At 37.7% G+C, this 16,554-nt stretch overlaps 1 protein-coding gene across 1 annotated transcript in view; it reads right to left on the reverse strand.

Annotated features, from left to right (window-relative positions):
- Nucleotides 1-16,554, reverse strand: part of LOC145980663 (solute carrier family 41 member 1-like) — a 39,935-nt gene extending 23,381 nt beyond the window's left edge. Inside the window, exons 1-4 of the mRNA XM_083113720.1 lie at nucleotides 16,442-16,554; nucleotides 3,089-3,381; nucleotides 2,039-2,218; nucleotides 1,188-1,332 (exon numbers count right to left, since the gene is read on the reverse strand). Of these exons, the coding sequence (XP_082969846.1) occupies nucleotides 1,188-1,332; nucleotides 2,039-2,218; nucleotides 3,089-3,381; nucleotides 16,442-16,451 (628 nt within the window). The 5' untranslated portion in view covers nucleotides 16,452-16,554. The remainder of the gene's footprint in view (nucleotides 1-1,187; nucleotides 1,333-2,038; nucleotides 2,219-3,088; nucleotides 3,382-16,441) is intronic.

Here is a 16,554-nt window from a genome sequence, read left to right on the forward strand (position 1 = left end):
CTGAACAATGATTCATTAGATATACACACTACCCTGAGGACGGAGGCAGAATCAGCCTCTGAAACGTAGATACTTAAATGTTTAATACAGTGGTAAAAAAAAATTAAAAAAATAAAAATAATAAAAAAATACTCAAGATGAACTATTTTATACGTTACGTAAATTCTGAAATGTACCTAGATAGTTCTCCCTATTGTTTATTATTTTTAATATGTAATTACGTTACAGTTATTTTACGTTTTAGTTTTATACGTGTATAAGTGGCAAGTTCAAGAGAGAAGCTAAACATCTGTGCTAGATTGGAGATAGTTGTCAGTTTTATTAAAAGTATTAAAATAGTGTCTACATGATGAGATAATAACTTGTTTCATTCTTGTTGCGTTAAAGTGAAAGTAGAAACATCTAATTCCATAATTAAACATGTTTTTAAACTTGTTATGAAAGTTCTGTAAGCATTAGTTGCGAATGTACAGGTATTCTTGGATTTAGAGGTGAGGGATGTGTAGGGTACCTTTACAAAGGTTTGCCTAAATATTGTGAAAAGTGATGATGTAGTCAAACCTCGACGAATAACAAAATGATCGAGCAACATAAAATAGAGCTCATTAAAGGATCCCTTCAGAACATTCTTTTCCAGGCTGTCAAAATATTGTTTTAAAAAAAGTTTAGCACACGTAGGTTAATCAGGACTGGATTTACTGGACACTGAAGTGCTTCTGCATTTAAAAATGAGTATTTATAAAAATCTGCAAACTGTATTTCCAGTGCTATATCACATCATATTCTTGCCTTCATTCACCTAGAAAAATTCTAGGTGCGCCTATGCCTGCCGGTAATTCAGATTACAGAATAAGTTTATGAGATTCTAATGTGGTTTGAGTTACATTATCAAGAGGCTTTGACGAGTGACAAGTTGTATCATTTCGACATATCTTTTGGTAATCGTTCGCGTTCCTTTCCTTACATATCGGGTACACATGCTGTACCAACTGATACTATATATTTTGTGGTATTGTGCAACTTCAACAGTCCCAATCAGTCCTACACGTCCAAACTTTCCGTGATTCAGTGCTGTGGTGTATCTAGCACCAATCATGCTAAAACAAAGCAGGTATCTTCTAATAGCCCAACAATGAAACACACACATACATACAGAAAGATGCAGACGCTTTGAGATTGGTGCGTACCCAGGATAAAACTTGCGACGGAAGCGGTAATAATGCTCGAGGCACCAAGAAGCAAAGTGTGATGTAGATTGAAATTTTGACTTGAGATTGCAACCATTATGACAGCCACCACAGCAGCGAAAAATCCAACCACAATTGCTTGACACTGTAAAGAAAAAGAAAGAAAAAATCATAAACCAATTTGCAAAATGGCTAGTTTAATTGAAATTTCATTATTCAATGACATAGTTAAGTATTATTACTTTCTGATTTTGCTACATTGAAATATAAACATTTTACACAAAGTATTGTGAAGGACTTCCAACTGTACCAACATTCTTCGCTAGAAATTTTAACACCTCAAAAATGTGTTCCTGATTTTCCTGATTCCACATTATCCTCATTTGTAACCTACTCAAAGTCCATTGGACAAACTCTGTCATATTCAACAACAAAGGTTGTTACCTCTTCTTGAAACTAAACAATTTACTTGTCGTTTAAGAAATTGAAGACAAGTAAATGAATTCATATTTTCATGCATATATAATCATATGTAACAAGTGTTTGCTCTTCACAATACACAGTTATGTTATTAACTTAAGTTCGAAAGGACGCGAGTTGAAACAGATAACATTTGCATTGTCCTCGGGTCAATTATATTCTTTAATATAAGTGGTCAAGAATTTCAGTATTTATTTCTATATTTTGACTGATACTGTCAACAAGAGATTTATTTAGGAGTAACATTTGATAGAGTGTCTCAGTGGCTCTCGCACACATCTCAAATACTAGGCATTACAGATTGCTTCCATGAGACAAGTGTAACTTATAAGTAACATTATGGAAATTACAAAAGCGATGTTCGTACTCACTTGTACAAGTGTGAGGTTACCCAAAATCATGCTCCATTGTTCTTTAGGGTCGTCCATATTCCCTAGGTTGGCTTGTGTAGATAGTCTAGAAGCTAGGGTCATCTCTAAGTTTCCTTTCAGTCCAAGTAGTGCAGGGACCAAAATTATAATTTCCGAGACTTGCACAAACGCTTCCCACTTCTGAAGAATAAAAGAGGAAAAGCTAAGATTTTCATGACTAAGCACTTTTTTTTTGGTAATAGTGATGTGTTCTATAAATATATAGAAATTCATATTATGAAGAAACTAATTAAATTGAGGTGCTTTTAAGCACATATTGTATTTAGGCATATTTGGCCATTTCAACGTGATAGAGGATATTTTGATAGATTTTCAGCATATTTAAGCATTTTCAAGGAATATACAGCTATTTTCGAAGTAGGTTTGTTCTTACTCCCATCTTCACTCAAGTTGTTGAATTTTTATGCTCTATTGCAAAAATTTTATTGGGAGAAAAATTTTCTTAAGCCGAATAACATTGTTAATTTTAAATATACTCCTCTTGTGTCAGCCTAATTAGAATGAAGTTTTACTAAGTACAAGGCTTTGCTGGCTGACAATAGGCAATCATTTTTATTTGAAAATTTGCTGAAAGAATTCATTGTACATTGCAAATCAGAGCTCATAAAGTGAACTAAATATAGTATGTGAAAATATCTTAGCATATGTTAAATATTGATGGTTGAAACAGTTCGGTTGTAAGGGCATATTTTTTCAAATTATAATGCATATCTTTAAAATTTTAGGTCATAATATCATTTTTCATTTGGCATATTTTCGTGATTTTTAGGTCAGAAAAATCCTAGCCCTGGTAATTAATGCATAGATACGAGTATAAAGATTTGAGAAATTGTGATTCAAAAAGGAAATATTGGGAGGTCGATCATTCCACTTATACGAAATACTACAATTCCAAGTTAAGTACTGTGAGCTGTGTTAAACTGACCTCACACACCTTCCTTCCACTTAAACTTACAGATAATAACTAATTATAGTACTGTGACTACTTACCTGAATCATATCCAAATAAAGACCAGCTCCTACCATTCCAAGACCTGCGACAAGAAAGGGAACAACTATTTGAGAGACTATGGAGAAGTAAGACTCCGTTGCATTGCTTTCAGTGGTATTTTCGCTTGTTTTCTGTGTTTCATTTGTTTGTGAAATGTCATTTTCCACTTTAACTACGACATCTGGCAGCGTAGAGCAGGATTGCAACTCTAGTTCAGCGTTCTTTGGTTCTGCATCTGACGTTGTCCAGAGTTCGAAACTCTTATTTTCATGTCCTTCCATACATATTCTTCCTGTTCAAAGCAGTAAAGAATTAGATTTCACGAGAACAAAATTAAGATAATGTGTCTCCTGAATGTAATGGATTATCTCAACAAATGTGGATAGTCTATACATATATTTAGACTGTATATACTGTACTAAGTTCGAACACAACATCGCACCCCTAAATTTCATTCCGCACTCCCATAGCACCCCCAGATGATTGATCCTGGTGCCGCCGCTGGGCAAACGGACAAATCGATCACCATAGCGTCGGTCCCCAAATTGCACCACTGGTCTAAAACCCAATGTACTGAACATTGATAAAATCTAGCTGCTGTACATGGAACCTCAGACATGCATAAGAAGACCACGTGTCAGTTGTAACTGTTTGTGAAGTTGTGGCCGTAGAGGAAAGCTTATACCCCCTCCCCCCCCCCGGCTGTTTGGTTGAAGCCGAACAATAGGCGGTTGGGGACCAAGCCGTCCAGGGTTCGATGCCCGGCCGTACCTGCACGGTGCATATAAACAAATAGAAAATACTATTGAAATAATGGAAAAGAAGGGGGTTGTATGTGAAATTATAGGGATTCTGACTGTTGAACTGCTGTAATTGTGTGATTATTTATCTACATTGATTCACGACACATGTCTTCCTATTGTGAATGTGTTAAGTCCAACACTTCATTTTGAAGTCGGTCACTAACTCCGATGTACTGGTACTCTCCAATGATGATGTCTATTGTCGGTCGTTAGGGAACCTGGATGTCTCAAATGTCCATGGTGTCGGTCAATGCGGTATAGAACTCGGACCGATGATCATCATCTCACACTGGGCTCATGACACAGTCTGCTGAAAACTGGGGTGCCAAACGTACTGCCATTGGACGACGTGGCCGGACACACTTCCTTCCATCTAAGTTCTGGACACTGACCAGTTACATGCATACTTTTATATGTAAAAGTTGTATGTTTGTGTCGTAACGAAAACTATCCCGTTGAACATAACTCAAATGTTATATGCTATACTCTGAGCACTGACGTACACTGACTCCTTTTGCTCAACATATTAGCACCGACTGTTCTGTACAACTTCTAGACACAGACTGTCCAGTACCACCCTTTAACACAGACTGTTCAGTACAGGGCTGACTCTACCGTACTTGCAACAAGTGCATTTGCACGGGGCGCCAAGCTCAAAGGGGCCCGCAAAATGTATACAAAATGGGAGCTGCATTATTTGAGGCAGTTTGGTCTTCTTGGGGGAACAGAAAATTCAAATTATATCCATTTGCATATGCAGTATAAAGCAGAAACGGATAAGATAAGCAATGAGTAACTGCGAAAGAAAGCGGTGCCGAAAGTTTATATTAGTTGTCCTCTTACAAAAGCAGCTATTATTGTTTTGTCTTTGAAAATGATAAGCAACGTCAACTGTGCGTGTGCGATGCCAAGTTACAACGCTATCTATTGTTTCATCGCGCGCCAGTCCGCCAGTCTTCCGCCCCCGCCCCCTATTCTCGAGGTTTGGGTTAAACTGACGTGTCGCATTCGGTAGTCGGAAATAGAGCTGCATTGTTCTTTGACGTGTTGATCGCAAAAACTGGTGATGATAGGTATTGCCGATTCGCGCAAGACGCAAGAGTAAGTTCGAATATCGGCTGTTTCTGTCGTTGCTGGTTGCATCTCATTTTTGATCTTGACGGTGTAACGTGTAACGATAGTGCAGTTAGTGTATGTCGTGTGTGACAACGCGCGCGCGTTTGAGTGTGACAATGTATTAAGATGAGAGACTTGTTTATTTAGTAAAAAAGTAAAGTGTTCCCATGAAGGCGTATAGGGGGTGTGGGAGTAACGCCTCTCACTTTCTTACTGAGCCACCGCGGCCACCTTGTGTATTTGAGCTGTCATTAAAACAACTGGTGTCAAGTCATCGTAAGAGATTTAAAAATTATTTGTTGCATTTGTAATTTGGTGGCCGATGTGGCTCAGTCGGTAACGCGTCTGACTACCATGCTAAAGGTCCCGGATTCGATTCCCGACCGGTTCAAATCCGGAAACTTTTCTAACGTTGGGAGCGGCCCCGGCGCCCACCCAGCGTCGAATAACATGGGTACCTGGGGGAAACCCTGGGGGGTAAAGGCGGTCAGGGGCGTGACGCTGATCACATCACCCCCACTCACGACCGGATCAAGAAAGTGTGGGGCGTTACCCCCACACCCCCTATACGCCTTCATGGCGTGGTGCTAAGAACAGGGGAGCACTTTACCTTTTTTATTTGTAATTGTAAACTAAGACATGTCTGATAAAAGGAAAAAACTCTCGGGTGCAAAATATCGTAAACGCAAACGAGAAACATAGTTTTTCGAAACTGAAGCTGATTAAAACATATTTACGGTCCACAATGAGCGAATCGCCGTTAGAAGGAGTTGCCATGATATCAATTATCATGAAATTGGTCAAAAATTAGACAATGGTTCTGTTATTCGCGACTTGCAAATAGAAAAGCTAGGAAAGTTGAATTGTAAGCTTTCCAACTTAGGGGGGGAAAGGTACAAAGTGAATTGTGCAATCATGAAGAAATCGTGGTTTACGAGGCGTACATAATTGTACATACATAGTTTATTGTAAATAGTGAGGAAGTGAAGATATGTTACTTCATGTACAACGTCCTGAAAATGGAAAATAATTATGTATAGTATAAAGTCATGAAGAAATAGTGAAACAAAACAGGACAGCTGAGAGTTCTGCACATCGGCAGAAACTATTGTGAGTGTAAATGCAACAGATATTTTATTATTATAAGGCTTAAATATACGTACATTATTTTTTAAATTTATGAATAATTTATCTTCTCACATTATGTATTATTTCATTTTATTATGTTAAAAATTGGTTATATCATGTGAAATTGCCACGGTTAGTTGCCAAGCTTAGTTGTTCATACAGTACGTTTTCTTTGTACGTATTTTGGGGTGGGGGCGGCAAGAAGTAAAATTGCACGAGGTGGCAAAATTCTTAGGGCCGGGACTGGTTCAGTACAATCTTTCTAACACGCACTCTTCTGTACCACGTTTCAAAACAGACTTTCAGCGCAAGTTCTCCACAACAGACTTTTCGCTACCACTTCTTGACACAGACAGAATTCACTAAACAGCCAAAACTTACAGTTTGGTTTGGGTTTTGTACATGTCCAGTTTATATTGGCTGACGTGGAGGAGGGGTTTGGTTGCAGGGAAGAATGGAAAATCTTGGACGTTGGGAAGACAAAGGGGTTTCTGGGAGAGAAAGTGATCTGTTTCTGGATCGGTGTGATCCACGGGCAAAGCTGGCTGGATACCCTAACTCGCTCTTCCTCCACCTGACCAGTTTCCAGGTAAAAAACGGCCGTCCGAAGGAAAAAGGAGATTTCTACCTCTACCTCCCCTTGCCCCGTCTCTCCCCGCTGCAATGATTGAAAGCCCAGGCTTTCAGGTCCCCTAGTCCATCTCCTATAGGACAGATAGGGGATTGGTCTCTCATAGATTATTTTGTAAATCCTCTAAAGAACTCAGGGTAAAATTCTCTGTATTTACACATTTTACATGTTGTATAATATGTATGTATAATATGGGTTTTAGTTTTATTATTTATGAAATGGGAATGTGTTGTGTGCAAACAATAATGTTATGCTTTCTTTTCTTTTTTTTCAAGTATGGAATATACCTAGTCTGGCCATAAATACTGTTACACACTATTTTGTGAATAAATTGAATATGGTTTCAGATTTTTAAATGTTCTCTTAGTATGTTACACTTACCTATATTACACACAAATAGCACCAATCAGTTTTCAAAATGTCCATTTTTCGCACTCACACAGGCTCGAACTCTTCCTGGCCAGGCATCTATTGTAGCACGGATGGTCTTGCTGGGAAAGTCCGCCCCTGCTGCTATCAAGGAGCGCTTTTAACTTTCAATTATAGTGTGCCTATTCTTGCAGACAGTCCCCTCTAGCTCTGGGCACAGTTTGTAGTCCAAGGTACTGAGATCATGGCTATCAGATGGACAATCAAAAGTGGAGATGAAATCGAGAACACTGGTCTCCAGTCACCGTCGCGTCATCCTTGCCTTATGAGCTGGGGCAGAATATTTCTTGCACATCCAGGATTCATTGTGAAACATTGTTTGGTTCAACAGTGTCACGAGAGGGTCCAAGACACTTTCCACATACACTTTTGAATGGCTTTTAAGCCCTTTTCTCAAAAATGAGGCCTGGTGGAACTCTCATAGCTCACCCTCCACCAAACCATGACTGAGGAGGGCTGGTGGCATCTCTGATTTTTGGGAACTCTCTCACAAACTTCTCGAGAATTTGAAGCATACACCCTTTCATTTTGGCAGTTAAAACTTTATTCAGTGGTGAACAATTTCTTATCAGTGAAGAGAATCCTGCAATGCTCATTGGCAACGTACTGCTGCAGGAGCAGTCTCGATTTCAGTTCCCTCTGCTTCTTCACTTGTGTCGTCGGGAAATTTCCAGTACTCCACCGGTAAGCTTCAATTCCAAGGTCTTCATTAAGTACCCTGAACATCGATTGTTGTGAAATCTTCAGCTCCTGTGCCATTATCACTTGCTTCCGGATGGGATTTCGTCGGATGCGAGCCATCACTGCTTTAACAGCCGCAGCTGTTCATACGGTGTGAAGTCGACCAACTCTTGGGCGATCTTTCATGCTAACAGTATCAATGAATCTCTGGATTGTCTGATACACAAACATTTTGCTGATCTTCGGGATTTTTAGGGGCTGGAAAATCTCAGTGAGTGATTTCCCAACCATACACAGAGCAATTACGGCTACTCTGTTTTCATATTCGCCTCACTCCATGCTACGCACAAGAAGATACACGCTTGCTCTTTCACAGCTGAACACACAATGGTCAGGATTGAACTTCAGCACAAGCATGGTTCATAAGCCTGACTACCGGATGTACAGCCCAAGCCGAAGTTTGTAACAGTATTTATGGCCAGACTAGGTATAATGATTAAATTACAAATATGTGCTCGGACTCTCTCTCACTCTCGTTTTAGTAGTTGTTTTTTTTATATATTTTTTTATATACTACTCTTGGCCTCTAACAGTCATAAATACGGATGTATTTATTTGGACAAGAGAATGCGTGTTCACATTGTTGTTGGTTTGGTTTATTTTAGTTCGATTTTCTGCCACATTTGGTTATCGCGAAAATGAGGATGAGTGATGATATGATGAAATTGATGAAGGGATCTCATATGAACAATCCAGGCCAGGATTCGAACCCGTGATGAGTGTGCATTCTTGTCCTATGTGTTGTACTCTGCAGTGAATAATGAAATAATTTGGAATGAAAAAATGTATTTCAGAACTCAAAAAGCCAAATGAATATTATTGAAGAAACTACAAAAAAGTGTGTTTTGTTACCTGTTTTGTTTCTGTGCGTAATGTCTGCTTAAAGCACCAAATCAACCAACCTTGGGGGAGTGGTTATCACAGCGCGCTACGACACCAGGAGTTCCGGGTTCGAACCCCGTCCTGGGCATGGGTGTTCTTTGTGTTTGTCCGTTCATTAATTTTATCGTATCATCTTCGCAATTAACCAAATGTGACAAAAAAGCGACGCTAAGTAACAAAAATGAAATCAAATCATTGATTGATTGCTTGATTTGGTTTATTTTAATTCGCTTTTCCGCCACTTTTGGTTAATCGCGAAGATGATACGATAACATTGATGAAGGGACACACACAAAGAATACCCATGGCCAAGCTGAGATTCGAACCCAGGATCTCTGGCTTAGTAGTCAAATCAAATCGTTTTTTATTTTCGAATGTGGGTGGGGTTTACGTGTACTTTTTTAGTACTCACTCAACATTTTGCAATTTTTTTCTGTTATTGACATTATTTTTTTAGGAATACTGGACCCTAACGTGGGGATGGGTGTGACCCACACCAACCCCACCCCCCCGTCACCGCACGTCACTGGATTTACGGCTGTAATTTTGTCGCGAATTTTCGCGAAAATTGTCCGTTTCTGCGTACATTTTCATTTTTACAATAAAAACGAAAAATCTTTACAAATTTATTTTTAAGAAATATATTCGATTTAAAGATGTTGGCTGCAAAGTAATGAGAAATCATTTGGAAAGGCACAGTAACCCGAAAGTTACATTCCACTTTTCCTAAAATATAAATATAACTGAGTAAGGCTGATTTTCAGATGGTGAAATTTATTATTTACTATTTTTAAGCTTATTTTCCCATAAAGGTTGCAAATATTATGCCTTGTATAAAATCATGAATTGATTTAATAACATTATGTATATGTGCATGGCATTAAAAATTACCACTAAATTTTCACGAAATTACTGCCATATTTTTAACTATAAACACGATATTTTATATATTTTTTACGGAAGTTTTGAAAAATTAACACAAAAAAACCCGGGCCTTGAATATAGGAGACGAGTGAATTATATTATTTATTAATTTTAGTTATTTGTTACATTTGTCAATTCTGGTAGATTGATTTTAACCACATTCGTATTGTGATATGCTTACGAAGTGAGGCAGTGAATTTTTTTCATTTCTAAATGGCGGGAGCCCCTAAATCGCACCACATTTCGCTACCAAAACTCTATGAAGATCCTCACCGCAGGCAAAGAGCCACACAAAAGAAACAGATGAAAAAAATCAAACAACAACCTGCACCTCCATCTATATTTGAAGACTAAAATAAACGCTGTAAGTGCCACAATAATTCAAACACCGTTTTCCACGTTAAACTGTGAAATGTGCTATACTTTATAATGTGGTAAACGTGAAATGTGGCTGGTGGTCCTCTAAGTAGTTCAAAGGGCGTGTAATGAGGTCACTAGTGTGCACGTTCTTACGGGCTAATGTAAAAAATTAAGTTCAGAATCAAAACATGAATATAACTAAAAATTCATAACGACTGCCTTCGTTATTGTAAGAACATAATTATCAGCAGAATTCACGACAGTTTTCCAGAAACATTTCGGACTTCGGACTCTAGACTGAATTTTAAAAACCACGTAGAGCCTAATTTGTCATTTGCAGTAGAAACAAAAACAGCTAGATGGAAATTAGTTATAATGTAATTAGCAATTCGCTGTAAGATTGCAGTAGCATTTGCTAAAATTTACCAAGTTGCTCATAAATCGAAAACCACAGCATTTTCAGCAGTTGAAAAAAAAAAAAACTTAAGTACTTAATATGAGGTGTGGCTTAAGGAAAATATTTAAAAGAAAACAAAGAAAAGGGAAAGGTCATTATGAAGAGAAGCAATAGTGAGTAAACGTCATTGCAATATATTGTGAGTAACAACTGATGAGGATATGTATCAATTGATTTGGATTATTTTACTTCGCTTCCCTGACACTCTCTAACTAACCGTGAAGATGAGAGATGATGAAATTGATCAAGGGACACTCGCAAAGAACAACCCATTCTCAGGCCGGGATTCGATCCGGTGCCCTGGCGTCGTAGCGTTCTGTCATAACCACTCTGCTAGGGAGGTCGGCATGAAGGTATGCATAACCACCCGAGTCCTCACTGCGAAAAGTATTCTGGATCAAGTTTAATCTAAGGTACCTGAACCCAATATGGCCTAGTACCCAATATGGCCTATGTCGTGTTTCCAAGTAGTTACATGGTGAATTCAACAGATAACGTTAGTATGCCATTCAGACTGCCCGAATAACATGATTGAACCTGATGATTGCACTTATAGTGTAGTCACTTGTGGACAAAGTTGTGAAATAGCTGCACCTCGTGATTGAGTTCTACGTGATCTAATATTGCATACTTCATTTTTTACTTGCTATATCTTCCGCAAGCGATGTGAATTACATATCTAGTCCATATTGTGGTAGCTCATTATTGGTATTTTGCAACAGTGTACTTAGTTCAGAATTTAGTCTAAAGTCATGTTTATAACAAGAAAAGAACGAACACAATGTGGCCTACATAGGAAGATATAGTGCAAATATGACATTTGTTACTCTTATATTCACGTAGGGATTGGGACTCGCTAAATATGATAAAGGACCTTTCATTTGCTGAGACTGTGATAACTTTCTAGTGACAAATTGTGACACATCACTTCCTTCGTTATTGTTTTTAAACGATGGTATTTATTTGTGTAATCTCATATCTGATTATGTAAATAAAAGGTCAGTGTGCCAATATATTTATCTACCTATAAAAGTAACGTTGTGGCACTTATATTACTCTTTCTGGTGCATTTATTGGTGCGAAAGGACATAATACCGTGCGTTCATTTCGATCTGCAGCCGAGAGATCGGGAGAAGCGTGGCGGGCGGCGCTGACGGAGATGCCGACATTTGCGGCCTGTAATGCCCGCTTATTTTTATAGACATATGCAGACATTTATATAAATATTGCAAAACGATCACTAACCTGTGTTATAACACGCAAAAGTTCTTCTGTAATTCATCCAAGTTCTGCTCTTATATACACAAATAAATACGCTTTAGAAACGATGTTAAGAGCCACAGATAATAAAACATTTTAATCATAGTTTTGACCAGTAACGTCCTGCTTAAGTTTATATCCTTGAAAGAGTTTTGTGCCGATGGGGATCGTTTGGAGGTTTCGAATGTGCAACACTGTATCAAGATTACGCTGCAGACGAAACCATTAAAAGTCAATGGTTTTCGTGAGCTTCCTTGCAATCCGAAATATCCGAGCTCGAGTTTTTTGTTCCTTCGCGACTAGATGAAGACAGAGTTGTAAATATAGTGGCGAGCAATGTAAACCAAGAGCGTGTTAATTTCGTACTGTGCGCAAGAGTGTTATTCTTGGTTACTTGCAGTTACTTGTTTGTGTTATTGTAGTGTGTATGTGTGACGTGTCAGTGAGACGATTGGAATGCCAGCCGCAAGATTCACGTTAGAACAAAGATTTTTTTATGTATGACACGTACCTACGTGAAAACAAACTCGTGTCGAGACGTGTGTAGGTAATTTGTACAGAAATTCCCATGCGTTTCAACTCCACACAGAGATACGGTTAGACATCTTGTCCTTAAATTACGAGAAACTGTATCGTTAAATTTTAAAACACCTAAGCAAAAACGACGGATTCTAACCGAAGCAAAACTCGATGATATTGGTGCAGCGTTAGAACGTTCTCCAAACAAACCTCTACGCCGTGTTTCACAAGAGGTGGGCGTGTCAAAATCATCGGCACATACAGTCACTAACCTACTAAAATTAAAACCACACTCTTATAACACAGGTTAGTGCTCGTCTTGCAATATTTATATAAATGTCTGCATATGTCCATAAAAATAAGCGGGCATTTCAGGCCGCAAATGTCGGCATCTCCGTCAGTGACGCCCGCCACGCTTCTCCCGATCTCTCGGCTGCAGATCGAAATGGACGCACGGTATATCACTAGGCCATTTTGGGTACATATAAACCCAATGTGGCCTAAATGTTACTTTTTAATGGAATCTTCAATGCGCCAATGTTACCAATTGGAACTGGCTCCAATTTTAAATAAATGCCCAGATGTGTTCCCTCTTTTGAATATTGCAACTAGTTTTAAGTTTTTGACTTTGTACGGTACACCATGAGAAACGATTGCAAACCCTAGGTAGGCCATATTGGGTTCAGGTACCTTACATGTGGTTGAAGCTGAATGGAACATGTCATAGAGGCCCGTAGTTAGGATTTTATTTCGGGGGAGGGGGCTCATCCCTTATCAGAAGAGGCTCGCCAGAAATATTTGTAGACGGGTGCAGGCCATTGATAAAACTTGATTAGTAGAAATAATAATGACAATAATAATTATTACCACGGTTATAATTGTCATTTTATAATAATAACTATTATAAGTTATTAGAACAAACCAATTTTAATCCAAATTTATTGTTGATATTATTATTATACTACTACTCGATCCACCGTATGAGTGACATTATTTTTCTTACATTTTGTACAGTTACTGTACTGAAATTCATAGTTATTGTATGTTGTTATTAACTTTTACATATTCCGTTCAAAAAAAGGCTTTAAAAGTTAGGGGCAACTTTGACTCATAAAGTTTATATTGTGTGACCTTTCACAAAGAAAACTATAAATTTTGGGAGCTGTGGATCCACTTATTCTTTGGATTAAATTATAGAACATAAAAAGATAAGCTGGTTGCTTATTTATATATAATGTTTAATCTTGCTAAGAAAGTTAAATTATTTACCACTATACACTATTTCAATTAGATATTTGTAGAATTACGGGGGAGGCTTCAGCCCCCTTCTGGCTACGTGCCTGATGTCATACATTCATATTCTTAGTTGAACACTTACCAATACAAGTGATCCTAATTGCCAACGTTTCGTACACAGGATAAAAATTACTCACAAATACTCACAAACACATATCTGCGGCGCATGTTGCTAGACCTACTGCGACTGGCAGGAAATATTCCATGGTTAACAAGCAATGCCAGACCAGTTTTTAACAGTGACATACATTGATTTGAGTAAGGTGAACAAGCGAAGGTCAGATAGAAAAGAAAAGCTAATTTCTTGAAACAGAGAAAGCTGGGCGGTTACTTTTGTTTGCTTATCTGGCGATACTTACTGATGAAATACAGATTGATGAAAGTTACAGCAACTTACATAACAAGCGCCTCGAACAAATTTGAATCTAAAGTATGAAGAGGTTGTTTCTGGTTGTCATGGACTATGAATTGCAGTGCGGAAGTGGCGCGTTACTTGTAGCGAGCTACAAAATTTGTAGCAGTATGGGCGCTACATTTTTAAAAGTATAGCTGTAGATTTACTATGAAATTATTGTAGCTTGAAGCTAAAATTTCGCTACAGCTACGTTTCTTCTCTTCGTTTTGAGATAAATTTTGTATGTGGCAACAGCGTATAGTGATAGTTTTCTTTTGGCATCAGTAGAAAAACAGATAAAGAAGAAATGACGCCATGTAACTCTGTGTAGAGCGATATGTTCAGTTTGTTCCTTAGCAAACATAATAAATACATGTGGTTGTTGGTCAAGTCTGCCATTAATATTTTTCGTTGAAAATAATGTTTTCACATTAGTCTATTAAAAATGAAATAATTATTCCTAATAAAAATATGTTGATACATAAACATAACTAATCCTACCAAATTATATTTATGTATTGTTGTAAAGATTTAATTTTTGAAGCATCCTAATTGCAATTATCAGATATTAAATTTGAATTGATAGGCCACTAACATGTAGGCGCCCGGTCCTTCTCAAAAACTAGTTGAAACAAGTCACAGATGGTAACACTGCCATCAAAATATATATCGATTGACTGTTATCATGATAATAAATAACTGAACCTATTACCTAAATACAACCCTTAGGTCTTATTTTGAATAACCATGTAGTTGTTTAATTTTTTATGCAATAGCAGTGAGTAGCGCACAGGAGTAGCTGTAGTGAAGCTACTTTTGGGAAGAGTAGTTGTAGCTGTAGCAAAGCTACTTTTAAAACGTAGCGTTCTGATCACTGGTGAATGTGAATTGTAGATTGTATTCACTCATTGACTTCGAATGAATGAAGGTGAGACTCAGGTTAACTCTGGAAAGCTTGGGATCCTCTCCAGGAATTGCCTGGATTTTAACCCGATAGAATCTCTTCATCATCTAGATTCCAACTTGTTCATGGTTCTTATGCAAGTTCAGTTACTCCAACTTTCGCCGGTCTGGATTTCTGCAACAAACAACGGCTGCAAAACGAACAGAAATAATAGCCAAACCTTCAGGATATCAAGAAATACACCTTTATTTTTTGCCATTTGTGTCCAGGAAAACATCACCTTGTACTGAAAGCTGGATATCTTCTTTTCGTAATATTATTAGTAGAGTCAGGCGACCAATCAATTCAGTTTTGATGGCTAGTGTTCCTTTCTTTTTATATACGGTCAGTAAAATATTGCTCTTGTTATAGAATCATTAAAACACACCCTAATATCCTATTCGTAATTTACAGGGAGGGCTAAAAAGATGTTACCACTTATATGGCAATTTGAAGGGAGGATGAGTTATATGTTTATATGCCTTGGAAGTGATTATTGCAGACCTGTTATATGGAAACTTTAGTTGAGATACACTTTGTTGTATCATTCACATACCTACATACATACACATATGTAAATTACAGTGAAAATAAATGCCTAAAAATATACTAACCTCGACGTATCCATTTCAGTGGTAACATCTTTTTGGCCCTCCCTGTATATTCCTTTTTGGTAGACAAGCCAGATAATGGCAACATCCAAGAAATGTTGCCTTCCTTTTCAGGATAGAGCAGTGCTCGAAGTAAGGGGAGATGCATCCCACCAGCTATGTCTCATTGTCACCATGTTAAACCATAAGAGCATTCCCACAGCTAACATTTTCCACTTTAAGGGCTGGGATACGGTGTAAATTGTAAGAATGTCAGCGTGTTTTTCAACAAGTCTCTAACAACAGCAATTTTATTTTTACTGGACCTCACAATTAAGAATAAGAAATTTCCTACTTCTGCAACTGACGAAACTATAACAGTATTATCAGTATTGGATGCAACATGAACTCCCTATGGTGAAACCTTAATTTCTTTGGAACAAAGACATTCATATTTGAATATTTTTTTTTAAAAAAATATTAATAAGCAGAGGAAAAAAATGTCCCATTCGTCTACATCGTACAGTCACGGACACTTTAATTTATAATGACTCCATTCAAAGTCTATGGGGTCTTTAGAACCAAACCAGTTCTTTGAAAAGCAACGAAGAACAATTGCCAGAAGTGTCCGTAATCAAGGATGTCGTCCATTCATAATTATGTCGTAATTGATGATCATTTTTGGTATTCTAACATTAAAAACACAAAACAACTAGCATTTATAATATAATTAATTTTATTATGGAAGGAACTGGCATTAGATGTTCTAGCACTGTAATATTATACTGTAATATAAACGTACTGTAATGTTGGTCAAAAGAACAACCCTCGCAACCCATACAAATTGAGACAAAGATAAACTATATTATGAGAACTTACCTTTCACCATGGTTGGAGAACTTCAGAAAATTTCTCTAAAATACTTAACCACACTTTCAAGTTCAACAACGTTTCTAACGTAACATCGTCGCCAAGTGACGCTCGACTTTTTT

The sequence above is a fragment of the Lepisma saccharinum genome, chromosome 2 (assembly GCF_977018435.1).
Source record: "Lepisma saccharinum chromosome 2, izLepSacc3.1, whole genome shotgun sequence".
Lineage (NCBI taxonomy): Eukaryota > Metazoa > Arthropoda > Insecta > Zygentoma > Lepismatidae > Lepisma > Lepisma saccharinum.